At 30.6% G+C, this 20793-nt stretch overlaps 5 protein-coding genes across 24 annotated transcripts in view; 3 read left to right on the forward strand and 2 right to left on the reverse strand.

Moving 5' to 3' along the window:
• Window positions 1–1028, forward strand: part of LOC141447380 (dnaJ homolog subfamily B member 6-like) — a 247066-nt gene extending 246038 nt beyond the window's left edge. For all 19 annotated transcript variants that reach the window (XM_074114881.1, XM_074114883.1, XM_074114885.1 and 16 more), the window contains one exon: window positions 14–1028. In XM_074114881.1, the coding sequence (XP_073970982.1) occupies window positions 14–113 (100 nt within the window). In that variant the 3' untranslated portion in view covers window positions 114–1028. The remainder of the gene's footprint in view (window positions 1–13) is intronic.
• A 4280-nt stretch (window positions 1029–5308) lies between these two features.
• On the reverse strand, window positions 5309–5878 carry LOC141447389 (mitochondrial translation release factor in rescue). The gene is made up of 2 exons (XM_074114905.1): window positions 5641–5878; window positions 5309–5565 (listed from the first exon to the last, which is right to left on the reverse strand). Exons 1-2 carry the CDS (start codon window positions 5876–5878, stop codon window positions 5333–5335), a joined length of 471 nt encoding a protein of 156 aa, XP_073971006.1. The 3' UTR covers window positions 5309–5332.
• Window positions 5309–6193, reverse strand: LOC141447390 (uncharacterized). The gene is made up of 3 exons (XM_074114906.1): window positions 6026–6193; window positions 5641–5916; window positions 5309–5565 (listed from the first exon to the last, which is right to left on the reverse strand). The coding sequence occupies exons 1-2, from the start codon at window positions 6191–6193 to the stop codon at window positions 5878–5880; spliced, it is 207 nt and encodes a 68-aa protein (XP_073971007.1). The 3' UTR covers window positions 5309–5565; window positions 5641–5877.
• Window positions 6194–6638: 445 nt separating this feature from the next.
• On the forward strand, window positions 6639–11250 carry LOC141447378 (uncharacterized). Its single transcript, XM_074114871.1, has 4 exons — window positions 6639–7845; window positions 8492–8639; window positions 9138–9555; window positions 10319–11250. Exons 1-4 carry the CDS (start codon window positions 7725–7727, stop codon window positions 10997–10999), a joined length of 1368 nt encoding a protein of 455 aa, XP_073970972.1. The 5' UTR covers window positions 6639–7724; the 3' UTR covers window positions 11000–11250.
• A 1075-nt stretch (window positions 11251–12325) lies between these two features.
• The window catches only part of Alp1 (Alkaline phosphatase 1), a 39547-nt gene continuing 31079 nt past the window's right edge, over window positions 12326–20793 (forward strand). The window contains exons 1-2 of one of the 2 annotated variants that reach the window (XR_012454284.1): window positions 12326–14028; window positions 20476–20611. The gene's annotated coding sequence lies outside the window, so the exon portion shown is untranslated. The remainder of the gene's footprint in view (window positions 14029–20475; window positions 20612–20793) is intronic. The other variant, XM_074114864.1, reaches the window with a different exon arrangement.

Genomic DNA, 20793 nt, shown 5'->3' on the forward strand with positions numbered 1-20793 from the left:
GTTTTTCTTGCAGGGTCATCGAAAATGGTAAAGAAACTGTGATGCAATATGAAAATGATGTCCTTAAGTCAAAAACCATAAATGGTGTAAATCAAGCTATCTCGTACAGTTAAGGAGAATCACTCCCTTGCCTCCGTCCCTGCCCCCTCTTTTCTCATATTCTATAAGTTAACGATATTTTTTCTTCTTTTTTTTTTTCTCCAATATCCTTTAAATATATATTTAAATATGCATATATATTTATATATACATATTATTAAAATCGTAATTAAAAAAAAAGTGATTTTTGTGTGTGAGGCAATTTTTTTTTTCTTTTCAATAATTAATTTTTTCAAAATGCAAAGTTAAAAAGAAAAATAATCCTAAATAAAACGTGTACAATTTCATTCCAGCAAATTTTTAAATTGAATCAGGTGCCCAAAATAAAAACAAATTAAAAATACATGCAAAATTTGATTTTTTAGTAGAATATTAATATTTAATAAGAAAAACATTATTTAAAAAGAAAAATGTAGAAGACTTGCCTTGTCCAAAAGATTTGTATATTTCTGTTTTTACCTATTTTTTTTTGTCTCCCCCCCCCAAAAAAAATTGTTTTTTTGTGAATTTTAAATTTTGTAGTATTTTTTTTCATTATAATTATTATTCTTAAAAGAAAATAAGCTGTAGTTAAATTGCTTCGTTTACAAAATTTATAATTTGGTATAGAATTTTCTGAGTGTGACGTTCTAATTTGAAAGAGTAAATAAAAGGATATTTTGTACAGAAAAAAAAAAAAAAAATCTCGATGTTTGTTGATTATGATTGGATGTTGATTTGGCGTAGAGCGAGTTAAAAAAAAAAAAATTGTGTTTGCGATTTATGTATTTGTTACTACGATGAATGTTAGACTTTTTTTTTATTTTTTTTTAAATTAAATTGGCGCAGGAGGTGTGACGTCTTAAGATTAATTTGTTAATTGAAGATGACGTCTCGGTTCTATAAGATATAAATATATATATAAATGAAATATATTTATATATGTTATATATGTTTTAAGTTAAAAAAAAAAAGAAAACATTTTGTCGTGAAACATTCGAAAGACTGTTTATGTAAAAAAAATAAAAAAAAAGTATATATATAAAACAGATAATGATAAAATTAAAGAAGAAAAATTAAATTAAAGGGGTACCTGTTTTTTCTTGTGAGTACGTATTTCGTTTTAACGAAATCATTTGGGCTTTTTCATAAGTCTGAATTATTTTTATTATTATTATTGTTAGGTATATAAAATAGTTGGTTAGGGCAAAACAAAAGTCTGCTAAAAAGAAATTTGGATACTGTCAAAAATGTTTTTTTTCCAGCTACTGTTTTTAAAAGCAACAAAACAAAACAAAAATTAATGGTAATGCAAAATGTACATGATGAATGCAAATAGAACAAAAAGTAGGGCTAAGATTTCTCCTAGCATTAACTCAGGTTTTCGTTGAAGTATGCTAATATTTTAGCAAGACGGGAAGTTTTTTTTTTTTTTTTTTTTTTTTTTTTTTTTTTTTTTAAGCGGTACCTCCTCAGTGGCATGAGATTTCTAAGATAGACTTAGCAAACAACATGGGTTCCATCGAGTCTTGTCAGCACTCTTGAAGAAAAAGCTACGAAATGTCTTGGAGGGCATGTTTTTGGAGATCCAGCAAATTAGCCTTATTGAACTGATTCCTTCCAGTTACGTGAAAAGGCGCACCTTTCATTCTGTTGACAGAACTCATCCCAGGAAGCCAGGTGTATTCTATGGATTTTTTAAAGTGATACTTTGCTTTCTTCCAGATAAAATTATTGTCCAATATTGTAACTCCATTCAAGCTTCAAAACATGTCCTCTTTCCGCCCGTTACTGAGAAGAGAATATAGTATTTTCAACTCGTGTAGTCTTCTTTGGTTTGCTGTTTTCTTTTAAGCTATCTTGACGCATTAGGTTACTTTACCCTGCCCAAGCTGGCCCTACTTTGGGTTTATGTTCTTATGGAGCCCCCAAGCTTATTAATGAGCTTTAGGCATGGCTGGATTATATGTTTTGTAATGCCAGAGAGAACAAATTACAGTTACACTTTTTTTAAAGTACAAACTTTTTTTTTTGTTGCCATTGCTAACCATTTTTATAACCTACGATTTCATTATTTAGATAAAATTACTTTATTTAATAAAAAAGAAAAATCAGACTTTTCTTCTCTGTGTTTTTCATGAAAAGAAAACTTGAACGGAATTTTTCTGTATGTAAATAGATAAAAGGCGCCTACCTCTTCGCCTCGAACTTTACAACATATTTGTATATATTTGAACTTGTTTTCTTTTACATAAGCCCCTTTACTTCCACTTTGTGAAGTTTTTCATTAATTTTTTTTTTTTTAAGTTTTAATTTAGTTTTTTTTTTTTTAATGTCAATTTAAAATTTCTTTAGAGCGGTGCCACACTAATGCTCAATGCGTAATAGTCAAGCTTTTTATTTATATTTATTTGATTTAAAAGTTTTTTAGGTTTTAAAATTTAGTCTTTAAAATAAATAAGTAACAGAAACGACCCCTTTCTCATTTATAAAACAAGATAAGAAAAAGTAAAAGATCGATTAAAATAAAAAAGAACAGAAAATTTTAGTCGATTATTGTACTGATCTTGTTGAATTTGTGTAGAATGTAAATTAGTATTTGGTACTTAAATCCTTTTTATTATTTTTTTAGATTTAAGATTTTATTTTACTTATTTTGAAGAAATTTAAAATAATGGTTTAGTTTATAATATATTTATTTATGAATTTTGGTTTTCATTGTAATTCTTTTTTAGTCCCAAATTAGACTTAATTTTTTTTTTTTTTTTTTAATAAAAGAAAAAGAGAAATCATAACAATGTTAAGAAAAAATAAATCACAGAAAGTTTAGCAAAAGATTTTTCACAATTGGCAGTTTTCGTTGATATTACTGATATTATTACTATTATAAACATTTTTAAAACACATTTTTTGTGAATAATAAACAGATTTAAAAAAAAAAGGAAAGTTTTACCTATAAGGATTTTTTCATATTTTTCTTTAGAGATAGAAATCATCCTCTATTTCCTTTTATTTTGAATAAACCACTAAAAGAAAAAGTAGTAAACCAGCTTGAATAATACTTGAATTGACTTTTGTATAAACTACTGAAACCCCTGTAATGTGATAGTTGAAAGATTTTAATATAATTGCAAAAATAGGATCCACTTTTTCATATTGTATTACTCATAATAAGATTAATACAAGCTCTAGATTGATTATACAGGTTCTAGGAGATTTCATTATTATCGTGGTCAAGGTGAGGTACGCTACTACAGATCTCTGGATAAGTTGGCCATACCATCCTCTCTGCTGATGAGAGGATCTGTTGTGGTGTTCACATAAAAAGAAAGTGTGTATAGTTTGAACAAGAATCCAGCAGTTGGAAAGTAATTTTATCAATTATAATACTAGTATTTACTTACATATTTTTAATGGCATATACATTTATATTTTTTATTTTTAGTATTCACAGCTGGCAAACAATTGTTATTTTCAGATAACCACAGATTTACCTTCGCCGCAGATCGTAAGGCAACTACAAATTCCAGTTCCAGTCATAAGACCTTACAAAGATCGCTTTTCCCTCTTTGTATTCTGACTTAGTGTAGAAATGTGGATATATATTTACAGAAATGGACCATAAATCATAAAACACTGCATTAGATCAAACTAAATACTTATACATATCTTAGACCATGCCAAGTCTAATGACTTCAGTTGAATGATTACACATCCGTAGCTTGCAAAATTCTGGTTACTTCTTGTAGAAAGTGAAGCAAAGCCAGTATAAGGGAAAAAAAAGGAAAAGTTACTTGCGAGCCAGAATAATTGCATAAAATAAGTTGTTCTGCTTAAATTTGAATGCTCTACAGGTAAGTTCCCGTTTCTGTTTACCTATCAATCAATGACCTAAACTAGGTCACTGCAATTTTAATAGTAAAAATCATTTCAACCCTGTAAGAATGTTCTATCCATAATTAAATTTTCAATTATGGTCAGTTTAAGGCTGAATAATTTAAAAAAAGTCCTGCTTTCTATAATTTGTATTCCATGGATATAAAATACTTAAGTGTAAAAAAAAAATCTTCAAATAATTTTAAAATGGAAATAATGATTAAACTTTCTTTTTCGTTTCATTATTATATATATTTCTTTATTATTGTTGCTCAAATTTGTCATCTTTAAATTAGTTTAAGTAATAAGTCCTCATATCTGACAAAATTAATAATTCGAATCTTAATGGAACGTGTCTTTTTACTTGCCAAAAACATAACAAAGAGCATGCTTATGCTATCTAGCGGCGAATGGTTGAACTTTCTATACGTTTCTAGTAGTTCTACCAAATTTCAATGACTTATTTCCTTGGAAATAATAATGCAGTTCATTTTCTTTTTAATTATTGCCATAAATTGTAAGTAACTTTTAAAATCTATGTAATTTTTCAATTATAACTAGTAGTTTTACATTGTATTATCTACTTTGTTATTCATAATGTTAAAATTATATTCCTCACTTTCAGGGTATTATGCGTTGTAATTAACGTTTTATTAATTTTTTATTTTATATTTACTGTTACATTATGACTTCGAAAAATTATAATTTGTTATCTAAAAATAATTTGATTTTTTTTTAAAAAATACGTTCATAACTGTTATTTTCGCAAAACTTGCTGTATTAGATTTCAAGCCATATCAAAAGGATATTAATAAAACTTATGGGAATTATGACTACAATGTATCGGTAATGTATTGTAAGAGGTTTAAGCAAGGAAATTTGGAGATTCAAGAGTGATGATTTGACCACTCGTTCAACAGATTTTAAGAAAAGCGTAGCAGTCTTCGGAGAGTCTGCGTGTAATGTTGAATAAGATTGTTTTCTGCATTAACTCGAGTTTTTTATTATTTAATATTATTATTATTATTATTATTTATATTATTATTTGTTTCGGGCTGCAATTTTGATGACTTACGAGAAAGGATTTGAAAGGACCTAAAAGAAGTACTATGTTAGCACCTACTTCTTGTTAGACTGAAATATTGAAAAGAAGAAACATTGAAAGCCATAATTTTAATTATTTTCAGGCGCATTTCTTCAATATTTAATTTTATGGACACAATATAAGCTTTAAAAGAGATTACCCTACCTACTTTCTAAATCTTAATTTACTAATTCTGACTTTTATTTGATAACGGAAGCAAATAATTTCTTTTAATAGCTAGTAAGGTACAGGTATTTGATAATTACACAATTATTTTATTTAATAATTTTATTATCAGTTATCAAATTGATTATTTACATTATTTTCTTTCCATTTTTCTTTACGGAGACGTAATTTTCTTTTTCTACTTTCCATTTTGTTGCTCTTATTTTCTTGTAATTTTTTTAATTGACTCTCTACACTTAATTCACCATTAATCTTATTATCTAATTTTGTAATTAACAACTCTCTTGCTAGTTTTCTATTTTTCTCTAGAAGGCGGTCTTGATGACACTTAATTACTATGCCTGGGAAAAATTTAAGGCAAATTTAATTATTAATATTGGTATAAATATTAATTTGGAAATTACAAATATGATTACCCGTTGGTAAATGTTTCAAAGAAACACAATTAGAGTTTTTGTTTACATTACTACCTCCAGGTCCGCTTCCTCTTATGAATTGCTCTTCTAAATCGGATTCTAATAATTGTGGTACCCTACTTCTATCTATTAAACCTTTACTGCTTTTTAATAAAGGACAAGAAGCGAAATTTCTTCTGGTCATCCGAATACTTGTCCCTATGGACTGTGTAAGAAACAAAAACAATCGTCCATCCATTAAATAATTCGCTTTAGTCGCAATAATTCACAACCTCTCTGAAAAAAATACATAAACAAAAAAAAATTGTAAGTAAAGTATGTTTTTTCTATTGTTGTTTAGAATACAGACAAGTATAATTAGAAATTTCAGTATAATAAAACTTACATTGTAATAAAATTGAATATCTTTAAGTTTGGTTAATTCTTTATTAGCTTTGAATTCTGCTCTGACCCTTTTCTTAAAGTAGTTTTTATCAGTTAAGGTCAAATGGTTGCTGTACTTTAGCAGACTTTTGTACAGCGATAATATTTCCCTGACAGTAGGAACACACATTACCTGAAATAAATAAAAAAAAATTAATGTTTTAATAAACATACAATTTAATACCCCGTATTCAAATAATAAAATAAAATTCAAGACCGAAAATTGAATCTAGTATTAATACATAATTCTCAAATATCTGTGGAAATCTAAATGCAATATTGTGAACTATCTTGTAATATTTGGAAAGCATGAATGATTCTGTTTGTGTTACGGTGAGAAAGAATGGCATAAATTAAAAATGCTCTTCAGAGCGAGTTGTTATAGTTTTACGGATTCACCAGGTGCTTTGTACAGTGGATAATTGAATAGACGTAATATTATAAGTGGCCATTTAAGTGTGGAGATCATTGTTACTTTTTACCATTTAATTATAGATCCTTTTTTTTTTTTTTTTTTTTTTTTTTAATTTATTTAGCCATTTACAATCTGTATAATACACTATACAATAAGTAAATAAGGAGATAGAAGTATAGAGGCGTGAAAGGCAGGAGGAAAGAAACTGCCCAGCGGCAGCACTTTCTACAGGATATTTATTTTAGGCCTTCAGACTGCGAGGAAGTCGCGGGGCCACTGGCGATTCAGTCGGCGAGGAGGATTGTCAGGGATATCAGAGGAGGCGAGAGACTGTACTAGAGAATTGGGGCAAGTGGAGAGAGCACTATGGAATTTTTGATATTTAGTCTTGGCTAACTGGTGTACGAAGGGGATGTTAAGGTCGTTGTGTAGAGTGAGGTTAGTCACGTAGAAAGGAGCGTCAGCTATCTGTCGGAGGAGTTTTGACTAAAATGTTTGTACAGTCCGTACGTTTGTAGGTTTGGCTGAACCCCACAGCTCTAGTCCATAAGTCCACATTGGTTTGAGGATAGTACTGTATATTAATCGTTTGAGTTCAATAGGTAATTTGGAGCGTCGTCCAAGAAGTCTGTAAAGTAGTTTCGCACGTTTTGTCATAGCTTGTCTTTTAAGTCTAGTGTGTGGGTTCCACGTGAGTCGCTTGTCTATGTAGAGCCCAAGGTAGCGCACCAGATCTGTCTGAGGAAGAGGATTGCTGTTGAAGAGGACAGGTGGACAGGAGCCCCGCCGGAGAGTAAACGTGGCATGCTGGCATTTCTGTGGGTTCATTTTAATCCGCCACTTCTTTGCCCAGGATTCTATTTTATGTAAGTGTATTATAGATCCTAAGTAGTAAACCAGTAAACTAAGGTATCTACAACAGCTTGGTTCTGTGTTGCACAAACATCAGTATTATGATGGCTAGCAAATAGAACAGTATCGACGGCCCACATAGCTGTGATTGGACAATATGAAGGCACTAATTTAATCATTAATAAGTTTCAAATTAATATAATTGAACATATGTGAAAAATACTATAACGAAGACAAATAATACATTAAAATTTACTTTTATTAAAATGTAATCAGTTAGCATAATTTTCTCCCCTACGTATTCATATTTTTGGCTTCTTTCTTTAAACTTAGAGAAATTTTGGAGTATTTTCCCTCAACTATAAATATATATATTAAATATAAGAAAAAAATTATGGGTGTAATAAACACAGATAAATCATTGCTAAAAAAATTAAATACAAAAGAGAGTGTTACTCTTTTAGAAAAAAATGTACAGAATGGTATCAATTGTAAAAATGAAAAGAAAGATTGTGGTAAGTAGTTAACTTTTATATGAAATTATTCCTTATATATAATTTTTTTCGAAAAGTTAGTATTAAAACAGAGATTTCAGAGAAATCTTTTCAATTACACAGTAAACACTGAACAGTTGTTTTCAATCATGACTAAATTTAAGATTGTTAACCCTTTAAAACTCCAAATTAATGTGAAAACTTAAAATAATCAATTAAAAACAAAGCCAGTAATGACGACTTATACTTTTTTCCTCATTAGGCAAAAAGACATTATTGTAAATTTGGGTCACAGATTTTTTGAAAGAGAGTTTACATGGGAAGAAGTAAAAACTATATACAAATATCATTGATTATCACAAGGGGAAAGCGAAGATTTTTTTTTGGTCAAAATCTTCTAAATCTAACCCTGTTCAAAAACGTTTTTACGATTTTTATAAAGTGGTTTCAATTGAATGTTCATTTTTACGTCAATGTATTTGTTTCTAGCACATAATTGTTTAGGAAAGTTTCATGTGCAACATAAATCTGTTAGATTGTTATGGTTTTAGTAAGCTCTGGTTATTAAGAAATTATTACGGAGATTTTCTACTGTTTCAAAGAATTTCCTTTCTTCTTCCAGGCTTTAATCTATAATTTATTTAATATTGATTATCTGTGAATACAGGTTGTAATACGGAAAATGTAATAAAAATATCAAAAAGAACTAAAAAAATGAAGTGGAGCACAAAAATACGATGTAAAAAGGAGAAAGCAGTTAGTGAAATAGTTCGATTTATAAAAAGTATAAAAGCAAAACTTGGCCTAATAAATTGGTAACAAAAATTTTTAATCCTTAAATTTCTATTATCTTCTGACATTTAGATCTATAAACAGAGGCCTATTGCGATCTCGACTTCTTTTTTTCACATTAATTTTGTAGTTCTTTTCTACTTTTAAGAATAATAGGGGCATTGGAAGTAATGAATGGGAAGAAGAGCTTTTACTATTTTGGTAGTTCAACTATAAGAGTTTCTGCAGCTTTATTGTAGACTTCATAAACTCAAACTTATTTTTATACTTATAAGATCACCTAATAATGGATGCTTCAAAATTCGGAGAGTAGCAATGTTGGGCATCTAGCGATTTCTCAATTCACTCCAGAGTAGATTAGCTTATCTTTGGGTATGTATGGAATTTCGAAAATTTTATACAAGCTTTTTAAAATATTTCTTTCTGATACAATTGTGAATAGTTCTTAAGTTCCTGATTAAGTATTTATATTTGATGAATTTAATATTGTTGAAAATATAAATTGTTTACTTCTTCTACAGCAGTGGCAGCCTTCAAAGAAATTCTGTCAACTGTGAAAAAATATGTATTGATCCAACAATTGTACTGGCTCAACTCTCAGCTAAAATGTTAAAATTTGAGACAAAAATTAATAATTTACCATGCTATAAGAATGCCAATTGTCGTTTGGCAATTTTAATGAATACTGTTAAACGAAATATACTAGAGCAGTTGATTTGCGGACCACAAGCAAATAAGGCATTATTCAAAACAGTAAAAGATGTTGTAAACATAGAAAATTTATTAAAAAGAATGAATTATCGATGTCTATGTAAACTAAATACTAAAGAGACAGGAGATTTAAATGACACTGAAGACAAAGCTAATCCTACGTTTAAGCGAGAAAGCGCTGATAAATCTGTAAATACTGACGATACTGATTGGAGCTGTTCATGTAAGGTAATGCAATAAGCTCTAAAAAAAAAAGTATCATAGTGAAACCAGGGGTTTACACACATAAAACAACATATCACTTCAAGAAACTGATATCTTTAGCAATTTTGTAAGATTTATTAATAGTTTTTATTTTCTGAGAGAGATTGCCACTTTCTAAACTGAGTATTCTCTGGAAATACACTTTTTAAAATACCTTAAGTCTAAAAACATTGCTTTTATAAAATGGACATTATTCCAATCAGCCACTGAAGTTCATGATAAATGGCATACCTCTGAGCGGGCAACAGATCTCGATCCGGGCCGTCTGTTTATCCGTACTAACTCCATTTGACCTGTTTTTTTAGTGCTCGATAAGCTCAGAACATTTCCAAAGATTGTGACAGGAGTAAAAGGCCTCTAACATACTCTATTAATTAATTTGCGATATGAGGGCATTTTATTGCTTTCAAACCAAGAGAAAAAAGAGAAATCTTTGTATCTTGGAAAATGGCAGATTTTTCTCTAGATTAACTTGGGTTGGAGATAACATATTTTTCTCTAGATTTACTTATTTTGGGGGGAGATGGAGAGCTCCCGTCTCTCGAAAGGAATCCAATATTCGAAATACTTTTGGCTTCCCCCTAAAGATAAATTTCAGAAAAATAATTTGTTTTAATTCTTATATGGTATTAGTAAGAATTCAGTGTTTGAAGAATATAGCTTGATTGAAATAAGAATAAGTGAATGAAAATACCAGAATTTTTAAAAAAATTATGTAAAATTCCAGAAAGAAGATAAAGAAACAAATTGCGACCCAATTGATCAAGATAATTACTTTATTTCAAAGAGGAGGGGAAATTGTATTAGAGCAGCAGAATTTAGTGATTGCAATAAAAATAATCACGATATGGAACAAATACATAGAATAACATCAACATCGGAAATAACATTTGTAGGAGACATTGCTTATCCTGAAGAAATATGGACGGATGACAGTAACATCCAAAATAATCAATATTGCAGATGTAAAAATACATTTCAAGTAACATCGGTATGTGTTTCTTATAAGAATGAAAGAACCGCAAATGAATTGGATAAACTGCCAAAATTAAATAGTGTCACTGAGGATTACAACATTGAAACGAATATTTATAATGAGAATTTACATGATATAAAAGAAGTTGGTCAGAAAAGTTATATGACTAAAATACATGGGGTCAATATTGTTGCGGAAACAAAAACAAATTATAATTCAGATGAACTGAAAGTGATATTTAACGATGAAATCACTTCAACATACACAACTACTGGCTACTCACCTCAAGCTGAATCAAATGTCATAGCATTTAAGCAGGAGATTTTTGATCAAGTGAAAAAGGTAGCCACCCAGATTATTCGTAATTTCCACAAAGAAAGAGAAACGAATGTGATTTCTCCCTTGATTGTCCCAGAACATATATATATTTAGGCCAGATATTTATAACAAGAAAATAGACCTAGAGTAATCAAAATATAAATAAAATCACCACAATCTTCGGGGTAAAAGTGGGGTGTCATCCGATGCTGCGGCCCGTAATCAATCCTTCACTTAAAGAAATGAATTTGTCATTTTTATCTAGTAAATAAATCAACACTTGGGTATTTCTCAAAACAATTACACTTAATGTAAATATGTCTACGTTTTAAATTTTTAAATATATGTCAACTGTTTTAATTCAACTTGACTTTAATTTCTATAATAGTTACTAGTTACATAATTAATTTGCTGGGCGGGAGAAGGGTCCTCCTTGTGGCTTATGATACCAAGATGGCGTATATTTCCTCGAAAACGGAGCTCGAGTAGCGGTAAATCCACTGTTTCAACTGCAGACCGGAGAGGGTACTTGAGAATGCCAAAACTAAGCTACTTGCGGTCACCAAGGTAATTAAAGCAAGCAAGTTATTTATAAGCTGGATAGACAATACTGCATGGTAGATTGTTATTGTGACATTTCTGTACCTATAAATCGCAATATTGACTCTATTATAGCAAAGAAGAAACGGAAATAACAGTGCAATGTTGTATGTTGGACAGATAGATGGTCATAGTGATAACTGAAATTATTTTGGCGAACGGTATCATCTCTTGGTTTTCTAGTTCAGAAATAACTGTACATACTTATCTCTGAAAAATACTGAAATCTTTTTATTCTTCAGACTTCCTCAGTGTTGCAAGCCTGCATTAAATAATTAGTTATTACAAGACAAATGTAGAAAGAAAGAATGTTGAAACTAATAACATCATTCATAAGTACTTCAAAAATACCGTGGGTTTAAATGGAACTTATTCAACATTTTTATAGATAACTTTTCGGATGAGAGAATCAGTAACGAGACGATTTCTGAGTTACTATTCAAGTCAGTAAACTCTAAAGAAATAATTTTAGTTAGTCTAGTATCATACTTGCTAACTGTATAAATCCAAAATTCAGCGTTAGTTTTACGATCGTTTATTTTACCTAAATTTAAGTAACTGTTTCCAGTAACATTAAATTAAATTTTTACTCCACAATAATTGATATCATTTGGCTCACCAATTTTATCGAAGAAAATGAGGTTCGAACTACATGGTACACTCACATGACATCACAGTATGGAATTCTTTAAAATTTTCTCCGAAGAAGTATAACCTTTTCAATAATAACCTGAGTTAAAACCTATACAAGAAGGTTACAGTGTCCAGTTGCGAAGTGTAGAAGTGCTCATCTCATCAGTGAACTTATAGGGTATTAATTGTTAATAGTTCAAAACAAAAATGAATGTAGCAACATCGGATATAAATCACATTTATAAGCTGGCCATCAAAAGTAGAATTAGTTTTTTATTACTTTCATTGATCAGCAATCACTTAATTTTTGATCATGAATCTGACACTTTTACAACTCCATCTCTTGCAGCTATTCAGTTTGGTACCCTAGATAAATTTGTTTGGACTTTGTTCGGTGGTTTATTAAGATGGGATGCCCAACATTTTTTACACATTGCTTCAAACGGTTATACATACGAAAACAATTTACCTTTTTTCCCATTATTCCCTATGCTTATAAAAAATATAGCGATTTGTTTCAAGTATTTAATTGGACTTAATATTATTACAAGTTTATTGCTTTCAGCGAGTTTAGTAAATTTTATTTTATTTATGAAAGCTTGTTCAACTCTATATCTATTGACTTTATCCACTTTTAAAAACCAAAAGTTTGCATATTATACTGTTCTTTTTTTTTGTTCATCTCCGGCTACGATTTTCTTCATAGCACCATATTCTGAAACATTGTTTTCTTTTTGTGTTTTTAAGGGAATGCTAAAGTATGTGCAATATAGGTATTTGAGTTCCTTAATGTGGTTTTCAGTATCAGTTTTGGCTCGAGCCAATGGTATAGTAAATGTTGGATTTGTTTTGCATTTATTTTTTTATTATATGGCAGTGATAAAGTTCAAAAATGTCAAAACAGTTTTGCGATATTCATTGTATTCATTAATAAGTGTTGGTACTATTTTCTTCCCATTTATAGCTTTCCAGTTGTATCTATATCTCCATTTTTGTGTGGCAAAACATAACCATTCTCCCATAATATTCGACTATGCACAAAAGAGACATTTAGTGTTAGCTGGTGGCAATAGATCTGAATGGTGTAATAGTACAATACCATTTTCATATTCTTATATTCAAGATCATTATTGGGATGTAGGCTTTCTCAGATATTATTCAATTAAACAGATCCCAAATTTCTGTTTGGCTCTTCCATTAGTTTTAATAATATTCAGGTATTGTGGAAAATACTTATTCAGAAATTGGAGATTTTTTTTAAATGTTGATCAGATTTACAAATATGAAGAAGTATCAGTTAATCAAATTGATAAATCAGTGTTTGTCTTTGTTGTACATGTAATGTATTTGACAGTATTTGCTGTAACAAATATTAACGTTCAAGTTACTACACGTTTGATTGCCTCCTCTAGCCCTTTGATATATTGGATAGCAACGCAAGAATTTATTCGTCATTCTGGAAATCATGAGAAACAGTTTGATTCTTCTTTTTTTGAATGGATTATACATTTTAATAAAAAAGCCAGTACAAGTGGTAATCTTATAAAAGGGTATTTTCTCTTATATGCGGTGTTGGGTACTATTCTTTTTAGTAACAATTACCCTTGGACCTGATTTTGTTTGGATGTTTTAATTATCAAGAATCCAAACAATGCTTATTTCTTTTGCTTATTTAGAAAGGTTTGAAAAGTTGAATCAAAACTGTAATCAATTTTAATAGTGTCATTTATTAATGAAATATTCTTATAATAATTGTGAACAACTAGACATTTTTTAGTTTAATTTTCAAGTTAACTGAAAAAAAATCAGTGAGTGCTTTTAAATTCCCATTATTATAAGTTAAAGATGCGCTTTGAAAACTGATAACTCTTCATTTGTGGAAAACCATCTTAATGAAACTCTGTCAGCAGGTAAAACATTTATTTGTATTATTGTTTAGAATAATTTGATAATTTTTGCTTTTTTATTATTCCCTCAAGATACTGAACTGTTACCAGATTTAGTATATGTAATGAAATATTGCCATTTAAATAATTAATTGTTAAAATTACTTGAATCCTTTAAGGAGATTCGTGTGTTCTAGTATAACATTTCATTGGAATAAGGTGAAATAATTCAAAATACTATATTTGAGAATAAATTTCATATATTTGAAAATGAGAATTGATTTAAAATTTAGTTTAATCATTTTGTTTAATATAGTATATAATATAAATCTGTACGGTATAATATAATCAATTGGTTCTGTGATTATCTGTAATAATAAGTATAATAATAATAATAATAAATTATCGAATAAAGGTGGACTTATTTTCCGATCAAAATAGTAGTTTCGTAGTTTAAAGACGGGTTCCGGATCATTTTGCAGGGTTGCACTAAACGAACTTTTTAACTCCTTTCGGATTTATTTCTTCTAGCTCCTCATTAGTTCTTCATTACTGGCTTTATTAATGACATTAAAAAAGATGTGTATTGTACTGACCACATTGTTGGTCGAGTAGGGAAAACCTCTACCAAAATGTAGACATTTTCTTTTTTTTTGACGTCTTAGCGATTACAATGCATTCAGGGTATAAGATTATATTTGCTAATCTCTTGTCACGCAACGGCTGGAAGAGAACAAAAAATTTAAATGAGACACTCTAATGGAGCCTGACGGCCAAAAAGGTATGCCAGATTGTGTTGATAGATTATTGTGATATCTTCACATAACACTACCAAAGTCGCTAATTTAAGAGCGAAATCTGGGCATGGAAGGGTATAATATTGAATGCCCCTATTAAGAAAATATTGTAACTTCAAAGGCTTCGTCTCAAGTCCTCCTGCTATTTGATACTGGGACTTAAGGAAGCCATTCGCTTAGGCGAGTCTCAACTGAATGGCCTAATAAGACGCTTGCTGGTCCAAAGTAACTACCATTTCAGATCAAAAGTTCCTCGGAACAGGTGCCTTGTATTCGCCACCAAGTCAGCGGGATGAGGTGGCCTACATCTCATTCTAGAATGCATCCCAGGCTAGAAACTTCACTCTATATGTAGTTTGTGATACTAATTTAATAGGGAAATCGGGGCATGGACAATATTCGTATTAAATGCCTCTAACGAGTGCATACTGTATCTCTAAGTATCGGTGGCGTAGGCTTTGAGGCCAACTGTTGTAGAATCTACTCTATTATGATTAAGAAATTGAAAATTTTTAACAGTCTACAAGTTTCCAAAGAGTAATTTTTTAAGGTCTTTCTCCACTATCAAAGTATTTGTATAAAGTTTTTATGAAGACCTGTTATAAAAATAAATAAACATCGTTGCAAACAGGATAAATATCTAAAGATGGGTGGAATCATCAATAGACTGGAATGAAATCTTGTTTTATAGTTTAAAAAAATGGGGATAAAACCTTTTTTGAATGAGTGGTCCAAATCACATGATTTTTTCTTTTCTATAATTGTAGTAATAACATATGCAATATTCGTGTAAGTGTAGTTCACTTTGCGTGAATTACCGTTTCCAGGATTTATAAATCAATTTCATCAAAATTTATTGTGTGAAAAAAATAGATAATAATTTTTTTTAGCGGTTTGGTTTAAAGTGCATTTAAATGTTGGCTGCTTTTCTTTTAAAAAAAGAAAATGGTTCAAGATAAGGAGTTAAGAATAGGTAGATGCCCTTCACAGCAAGTACGTCTGAACCTACCCAGTGGATCAAAATTATCTAGTCCAGCTTGCAACAATAAATATTCAACATTGAATTTCGTAGCATCACGTTCTCAACCAGCCAGGGAATGTAACAGAGAACTGCCACGAATCGTTAGTCAAACGCAAAATCAAAATAGATCCTGTTGGGACAAATGTACAGCATCATCCTGTTTAGTAGGTTTTATGAAGTTTATACAACATCAATGTCAACCACTATCCAAAAAAAAGCGAACATTCATGATTATACATGATGATGTATTAGCAGCTATGAAGCAATTAAAGTGTGATCTAGATTCAATTGCTGATATAGAAAGGCAGAATGCTGACAAATTAACTATACCCAAAAATGGTGACAATCCAAAGAAAATTCTAACAAGAATGGCCTGTAAAATTTATGAAATAGAAGATAGACTGATGAAATCAAATGTGATCACCTGTAATGAAATGTTGGCAAAAAGAAGATTTATGTTAGCTTTTATTAAAAATATACAAAAAGCCGTCTGCGATTATTTAGAAGGAGAATCTCTAGCGATGCGAAACAAACAGAATAAACTATGTAATCTACTCAAGTGTTTAAAATGTATTGAAAATGAATTTCGTTTTATGTCTAAAGGTATGAAAACACAATGCTGCCCAACTATTTGTGACAAAGCAGTTTGCCGAGTGAAGTCAAATCGAGCACTTAATAAATTACCTAAAAAGAAATCCTGCATTCTACCGTCAACAATATCTGCTTCAAAAATTGGTAAAGAATATGAACTACAAGGTGTTGATTTAGTCTACACAAAAAGTACAATTAAGTCTTTAGATCCTGGCAAAAATGTTGATGAATGTAACTGTGGTGATATTAAGGAAGAGGAGTGTATTGATAAGAAGGTTGCATGCTATGTACCAGCGTGCGGTGAGCCGATATGTGAAGTGAAGGTACGAGCTGGCAATGAAACTTTAGAATTATGTGATTCAAAACCAATAAATGATGTTATATGCCAGATGTCAACAGTCTGGCAAGAAAGTGCTAGACAGTTAATAAATGCGTTTCATTCATGCTAACTCAAGTTCATTTACTGCAACATCATTATAGATAGACTTGCATGCAACTCTTTATTTTATTGCATGTGTTGGTTTTGTGCTACAATTAGATTTAGGGCTTAAGAATATTGTCAAATAAACCTCTTTTAAAAAATTTATATTAAACAGTGGGAAGTGTAGCTCCGGTGAGCCGCCATAGCAACTAACCACTCTTGCACTTATGAAAAAATCTGGTGGGAATACTCACACGACTTTTTTTCATTCTCTTATTTTTTTTACTTTAAGGCGCGTCAACATTTGAGGTTATTGGCGCCCAAAGGGTTTTTCACTGCACTGCCCATCTTCGGATTCTCATACTATTATTCTCAAATTTTGTAACTGGCAAATTTTTCTTAATTCTTAATTCTTTTCACTTTAGAAGGAGTCTACCAATCTCCTATCTCTCTCTCTGAAGTACCTTTATTTGATTTTTTTTTTTAGGCAAAAAAGATTGCTAAAAAAGGTTATTTTAATTTGTTTATTTATTTTATGTTTAACCTTGAGTTTTAATAAGGTGCCCTTGAGGCTGAGTGCCATTTAGCTCTTAAACTGAATGATTTGAAATGGTTGTTTAAGCTCAGATGTGAGCTCTTACATTTAAATTCCATGCCATGGCTTGACCGTCCTAATTCTAACTGCCCTCTTTGTGACCCGATTGTGAGGGAGGATTTGTATCATTTTTTTTGTGCGAGTGTGCTGCCCTTAGCGAACTGCGGGTGCGGGTGGCTTTAGCCCTTTTCCTCCATCAGCTCTGATATCCTTTCTAAACGCTTCTTCTGAGAAAGAATGCAAACGTTTTTATAGACTTTGCGCGACATGCTTGGCATTATCGCCGTCGTATGATTTGACCATCATAGTCTTATTACCTTCAAGGTTTGCGTGAATTTCTTTCAAATATATTAATTACAATAGTTATATTCAATTCTTTATATTTTCATTTTTGCCATCTTGTAGGTACTTCTCAGTTCTCTCATTTTCTATTCTATTTATTTATGTATTTTTCTTTTCTTTTTTCAAAGTATGTATGATTTCTTTTTCATTTTTTTTATGCTAATTTTTTTTTTAATTATTATTTATTTAATTTTTCTTGTAATTTAATTTTTGTACTGTGTGTTATGTAGTGCTTATTTTGTTTTATTAATTTTGCGTTAACCCTCCGGCAGACGGAACTTAGATGCCGTAGAATGTTTTTTTATTTATTTTTGAATGTAATTGTATTTACTTTCTTTTTTACAAATAAAACATTATTATTATTATTATTAATAAAGTGCCCGTGTTAGTAGAAACCATAGTTATATGGAATAATCTATTAGGTGAAATGATTTACTTATACAGGTGGCAAGGCAGAACAATAATACAGTAATGGCACATTTAACCCTAATCTCTCCCAATATTTAAAGAAAAATTGTTTAAACAGTTATCAAGAAAATTTTGAAAAACTCAAAACTAGATCGAGTAAAGTGATACTTTCGATTGACCAGTTTTGATCAAAATTTTAATGTTGCGTTCTAGCTTTCTGCAATTTCTCTTTTTCTGATTTACGGTGGGCGTTCACACACTTGATTTGTAAAAACAAGTTTTTTCGGCTTAGGGGACCTCAAAAATGGATATTTTTTTGTTAAAAATTCTGTATTAAAAAGCTGTACGTTTCTTTTACTCATATTTTATTTGAAAAAGTATCAAAACAAAGAAGAAGAAAACAACCGCGTGAACACCCCAAACATCTCTTTTATTACATTCTCCAGGTCCTAAATTATACATTTTTCCAAACTTCTAATTGTAAAAAATAATTAATTTTTTCTGACAATTTTCATTTGTTAAAATATTATACTGCGTCTAACCCTGCATATTACACCTCCCACTTATTAAATGCCTTAAACTAAATTTGTCATGAAAAAAAGAAGTCAAATAACGCATTCGTTAATTAGTTTAGAGAAAATAGTTTTGGCAAAAAAAATAATTCATTTTTTTGAAAATGAATTTTATGTTTTTTGTATTTATTTGAACCAAAAAAATACAAAAAAAAAGTCAAATATACATCACTTAGGATCGTATACTATCCTGAAATGAAATTTTTTTGAGGAAAAAAAAGTTTAGTTGCCAATTAACTGAATCTGTTAGAATTGGTCCTAATCCCTATATTCATGGAAAAACGTTTCATATAAAAAATAAAAATAAATAAATAAAATCCAAAATGAGAACAATGATTGTACAAAGTTGTGTGAAAATCGTTGTATCCATTTTTAAAAAAGTATGAGAAAAGAGAAATATCTGTTTAAATTCCCAGGTTGAGGAAATTTATAATTGCCTGGTTTGTTTTAATTTTTTTCATTTTAGAAAATCCTATTCAAATTGTCACCAAATGATAACAATTAAAAAAGTTAATAATACACTATGCACCATATACAACAGGATGACCCAACACTTGGCATATGCAGATGATGTGCAGGTCATGGGCAGCATTAGGAGGAGCATTTGAAGAGTTTGTACAAGCGGCAAAAAAACGAGGCCTGGAGATAAACCAAGAGAAGACAAAGCTTATGCGCACCTCAAGGCTCCAGAGCCAACGAGAAGAGCAAATTCAGATTCTCAATAATACCTTCTCCACATGTGACAAATTCAAATACCTTGGCTCCGTACTGACAGCAAATTGTTGCATGACCTCTGAAATAGAAGGAAGAGTAACTGCAGGAAACAGGTGTTTGTATGCGTTACAAATAAGGTTTTGCGGTTTAAGAATTTGTCACGTCCGGTGAAAATTATTATTTAGAAAAACAATAATAAGGCCGGTAATGATGTATGGTAGCGAGACTTGGGCAATGACACAAGAATGTGAGAATATGCTGAGGATTTGGGAGCGAAAAGTGTTGCGGTAAATCTACGGCCCGGTGTACATTGACGGGGTGAATGGCGGCTCCGAAAGAACGAAGAACTCGAAGAAACTATACGGAGAACCCGACATAGTTTCTTGTCCTATCAACAAAGGCAGACTGAGGTGGCTCGGCCAATGCTGAACGGATGCCCCATCATCGAGTTCCTAAAAAAGTACTATATGGACACCCAGGGGGGGCGCAAGACGTAGAGGTAGTCCCAGGATAAGATGGCTAAATGACGTAGAAAGAGATCTACAAAAGGTGTGGGTGTTAGAAGATGGTGCCTAAAAGCCGAGGATAGGGAAGAGTGGCACTATCTCTTAAATGAGGTCCAGGTCCTATTACAGAACTGTAGCACCATGGGAAAAAGAAGAATAATACACTATAGTGTATAGTGTAAACACTATAGTGTTTAGCGTATATTGGTCTCCAATACGGAGATCCCAAATTCTAATCCAGATGCTAGCCCTCAGTTTTTCTCTTCTTAGGAGCTTTTTACAGCTCACTGTTTGGTGCTGGACATTGTTCTCTGTAAAGATAGAGCATTGCCCTAAGACCGACAGAGTACTGAAAAAAAGAAAACCTGAGCACCAATAATTCCATCTGGTGACGTGCATTAAATTAAAAATAATGATAATTTAGTGATTTTCATAATTTGTTTTTTGCTAATCAGTAAATACATAGGAAAATGAATTAGATTCTAATTATGGTATTTCTTTCAGTGGCGAATATATTTGTGATCTACTGCTGATATAATTTTCCCTTCAAACTGGAGAAGATTCTGTAGAAGCTGAAGATGGCCAAGAAGCAAAATGACTGGAAAACCTTGAAGTAAAGGACAACTCTCGACTTGAGCAGGTTTAATAATTTTTTTTTTTATAATTAAATTTAGTTTATTTCTAAGATTTAAGAAAATGCTTATTAAGTTAAGTTTAATTGCTTTCAGTTTCAAATATTTCAACTGATTACTTTTTATTTTGAATAATATTCTGCCAGAACTCTATAATAATTGTGTGTTTCTCTTTAAAGTTTAATATTAA

This window comes from Rhodnius prolixus, unplaced genomic scaffold, assembly GCF_049639745.1.
Source record: "Rhodnius prolixus isolate KJV_2025 unplaced genomic scaffold, Rpr scaffold_7, whole genome shotgun sequence".
NCBI classification, from domain to species: domain Eukaryota; kingdom Metazoa; phylum Arthropoda; class Insecta; order Hemiptera; family Reduviidae; genus Rhodnius; species Rhodnius prolixus.

Coding starts and splice junctions, on each gene's coding strand:
- LOC141447389 (XM_074114905.1), bottom strand. CDS start 5,878: ATGGATGGACGATTGTTTTTGTTTCTTACACAGTCCATAGGGACAAGT. Junction 5,566..5,640: donor TTTGAAACATTTACCAACGG/GTAATCATATTT, acceptor AATTTTTCCCAG/GCATAGTAATTAAGTGTCAT.
- LOC141447390 (XM_074114906.1), bottom strand. CDS start 6,193: ATGTGTGTTCCTACTGTCAGGGAAATATTATCGCTGTACAAAAGTCTG. Junction 5,917..6,025: donor ATATTCAATTTTATTACAAT/GTAAGTTTTATT, acceptor TATTTTTTTCAG/AGAGGTTGTGAATTATTGCG.
- LOC141447378 (XM_074114871.1), top strand. CDS start 7,725: ATGGGTGTAATAAACACAGATAAATCATTGCTAAAAAAATTAAATACA. Junction 7,846..8,491: donor AAATGAAAAGAAAGATTGTG/GTAAGTAGTTAA, acceptor CTGTGAATACAG/GTTGTAATACGGAAAATGTA. Junction 8,640..9,137: donor AAACTTGGCCTAATAAATTG/GTAACAAAAATT, acceptor CTTCTTCTACAG/CAGTGGCAGCCTTCAAAGAA.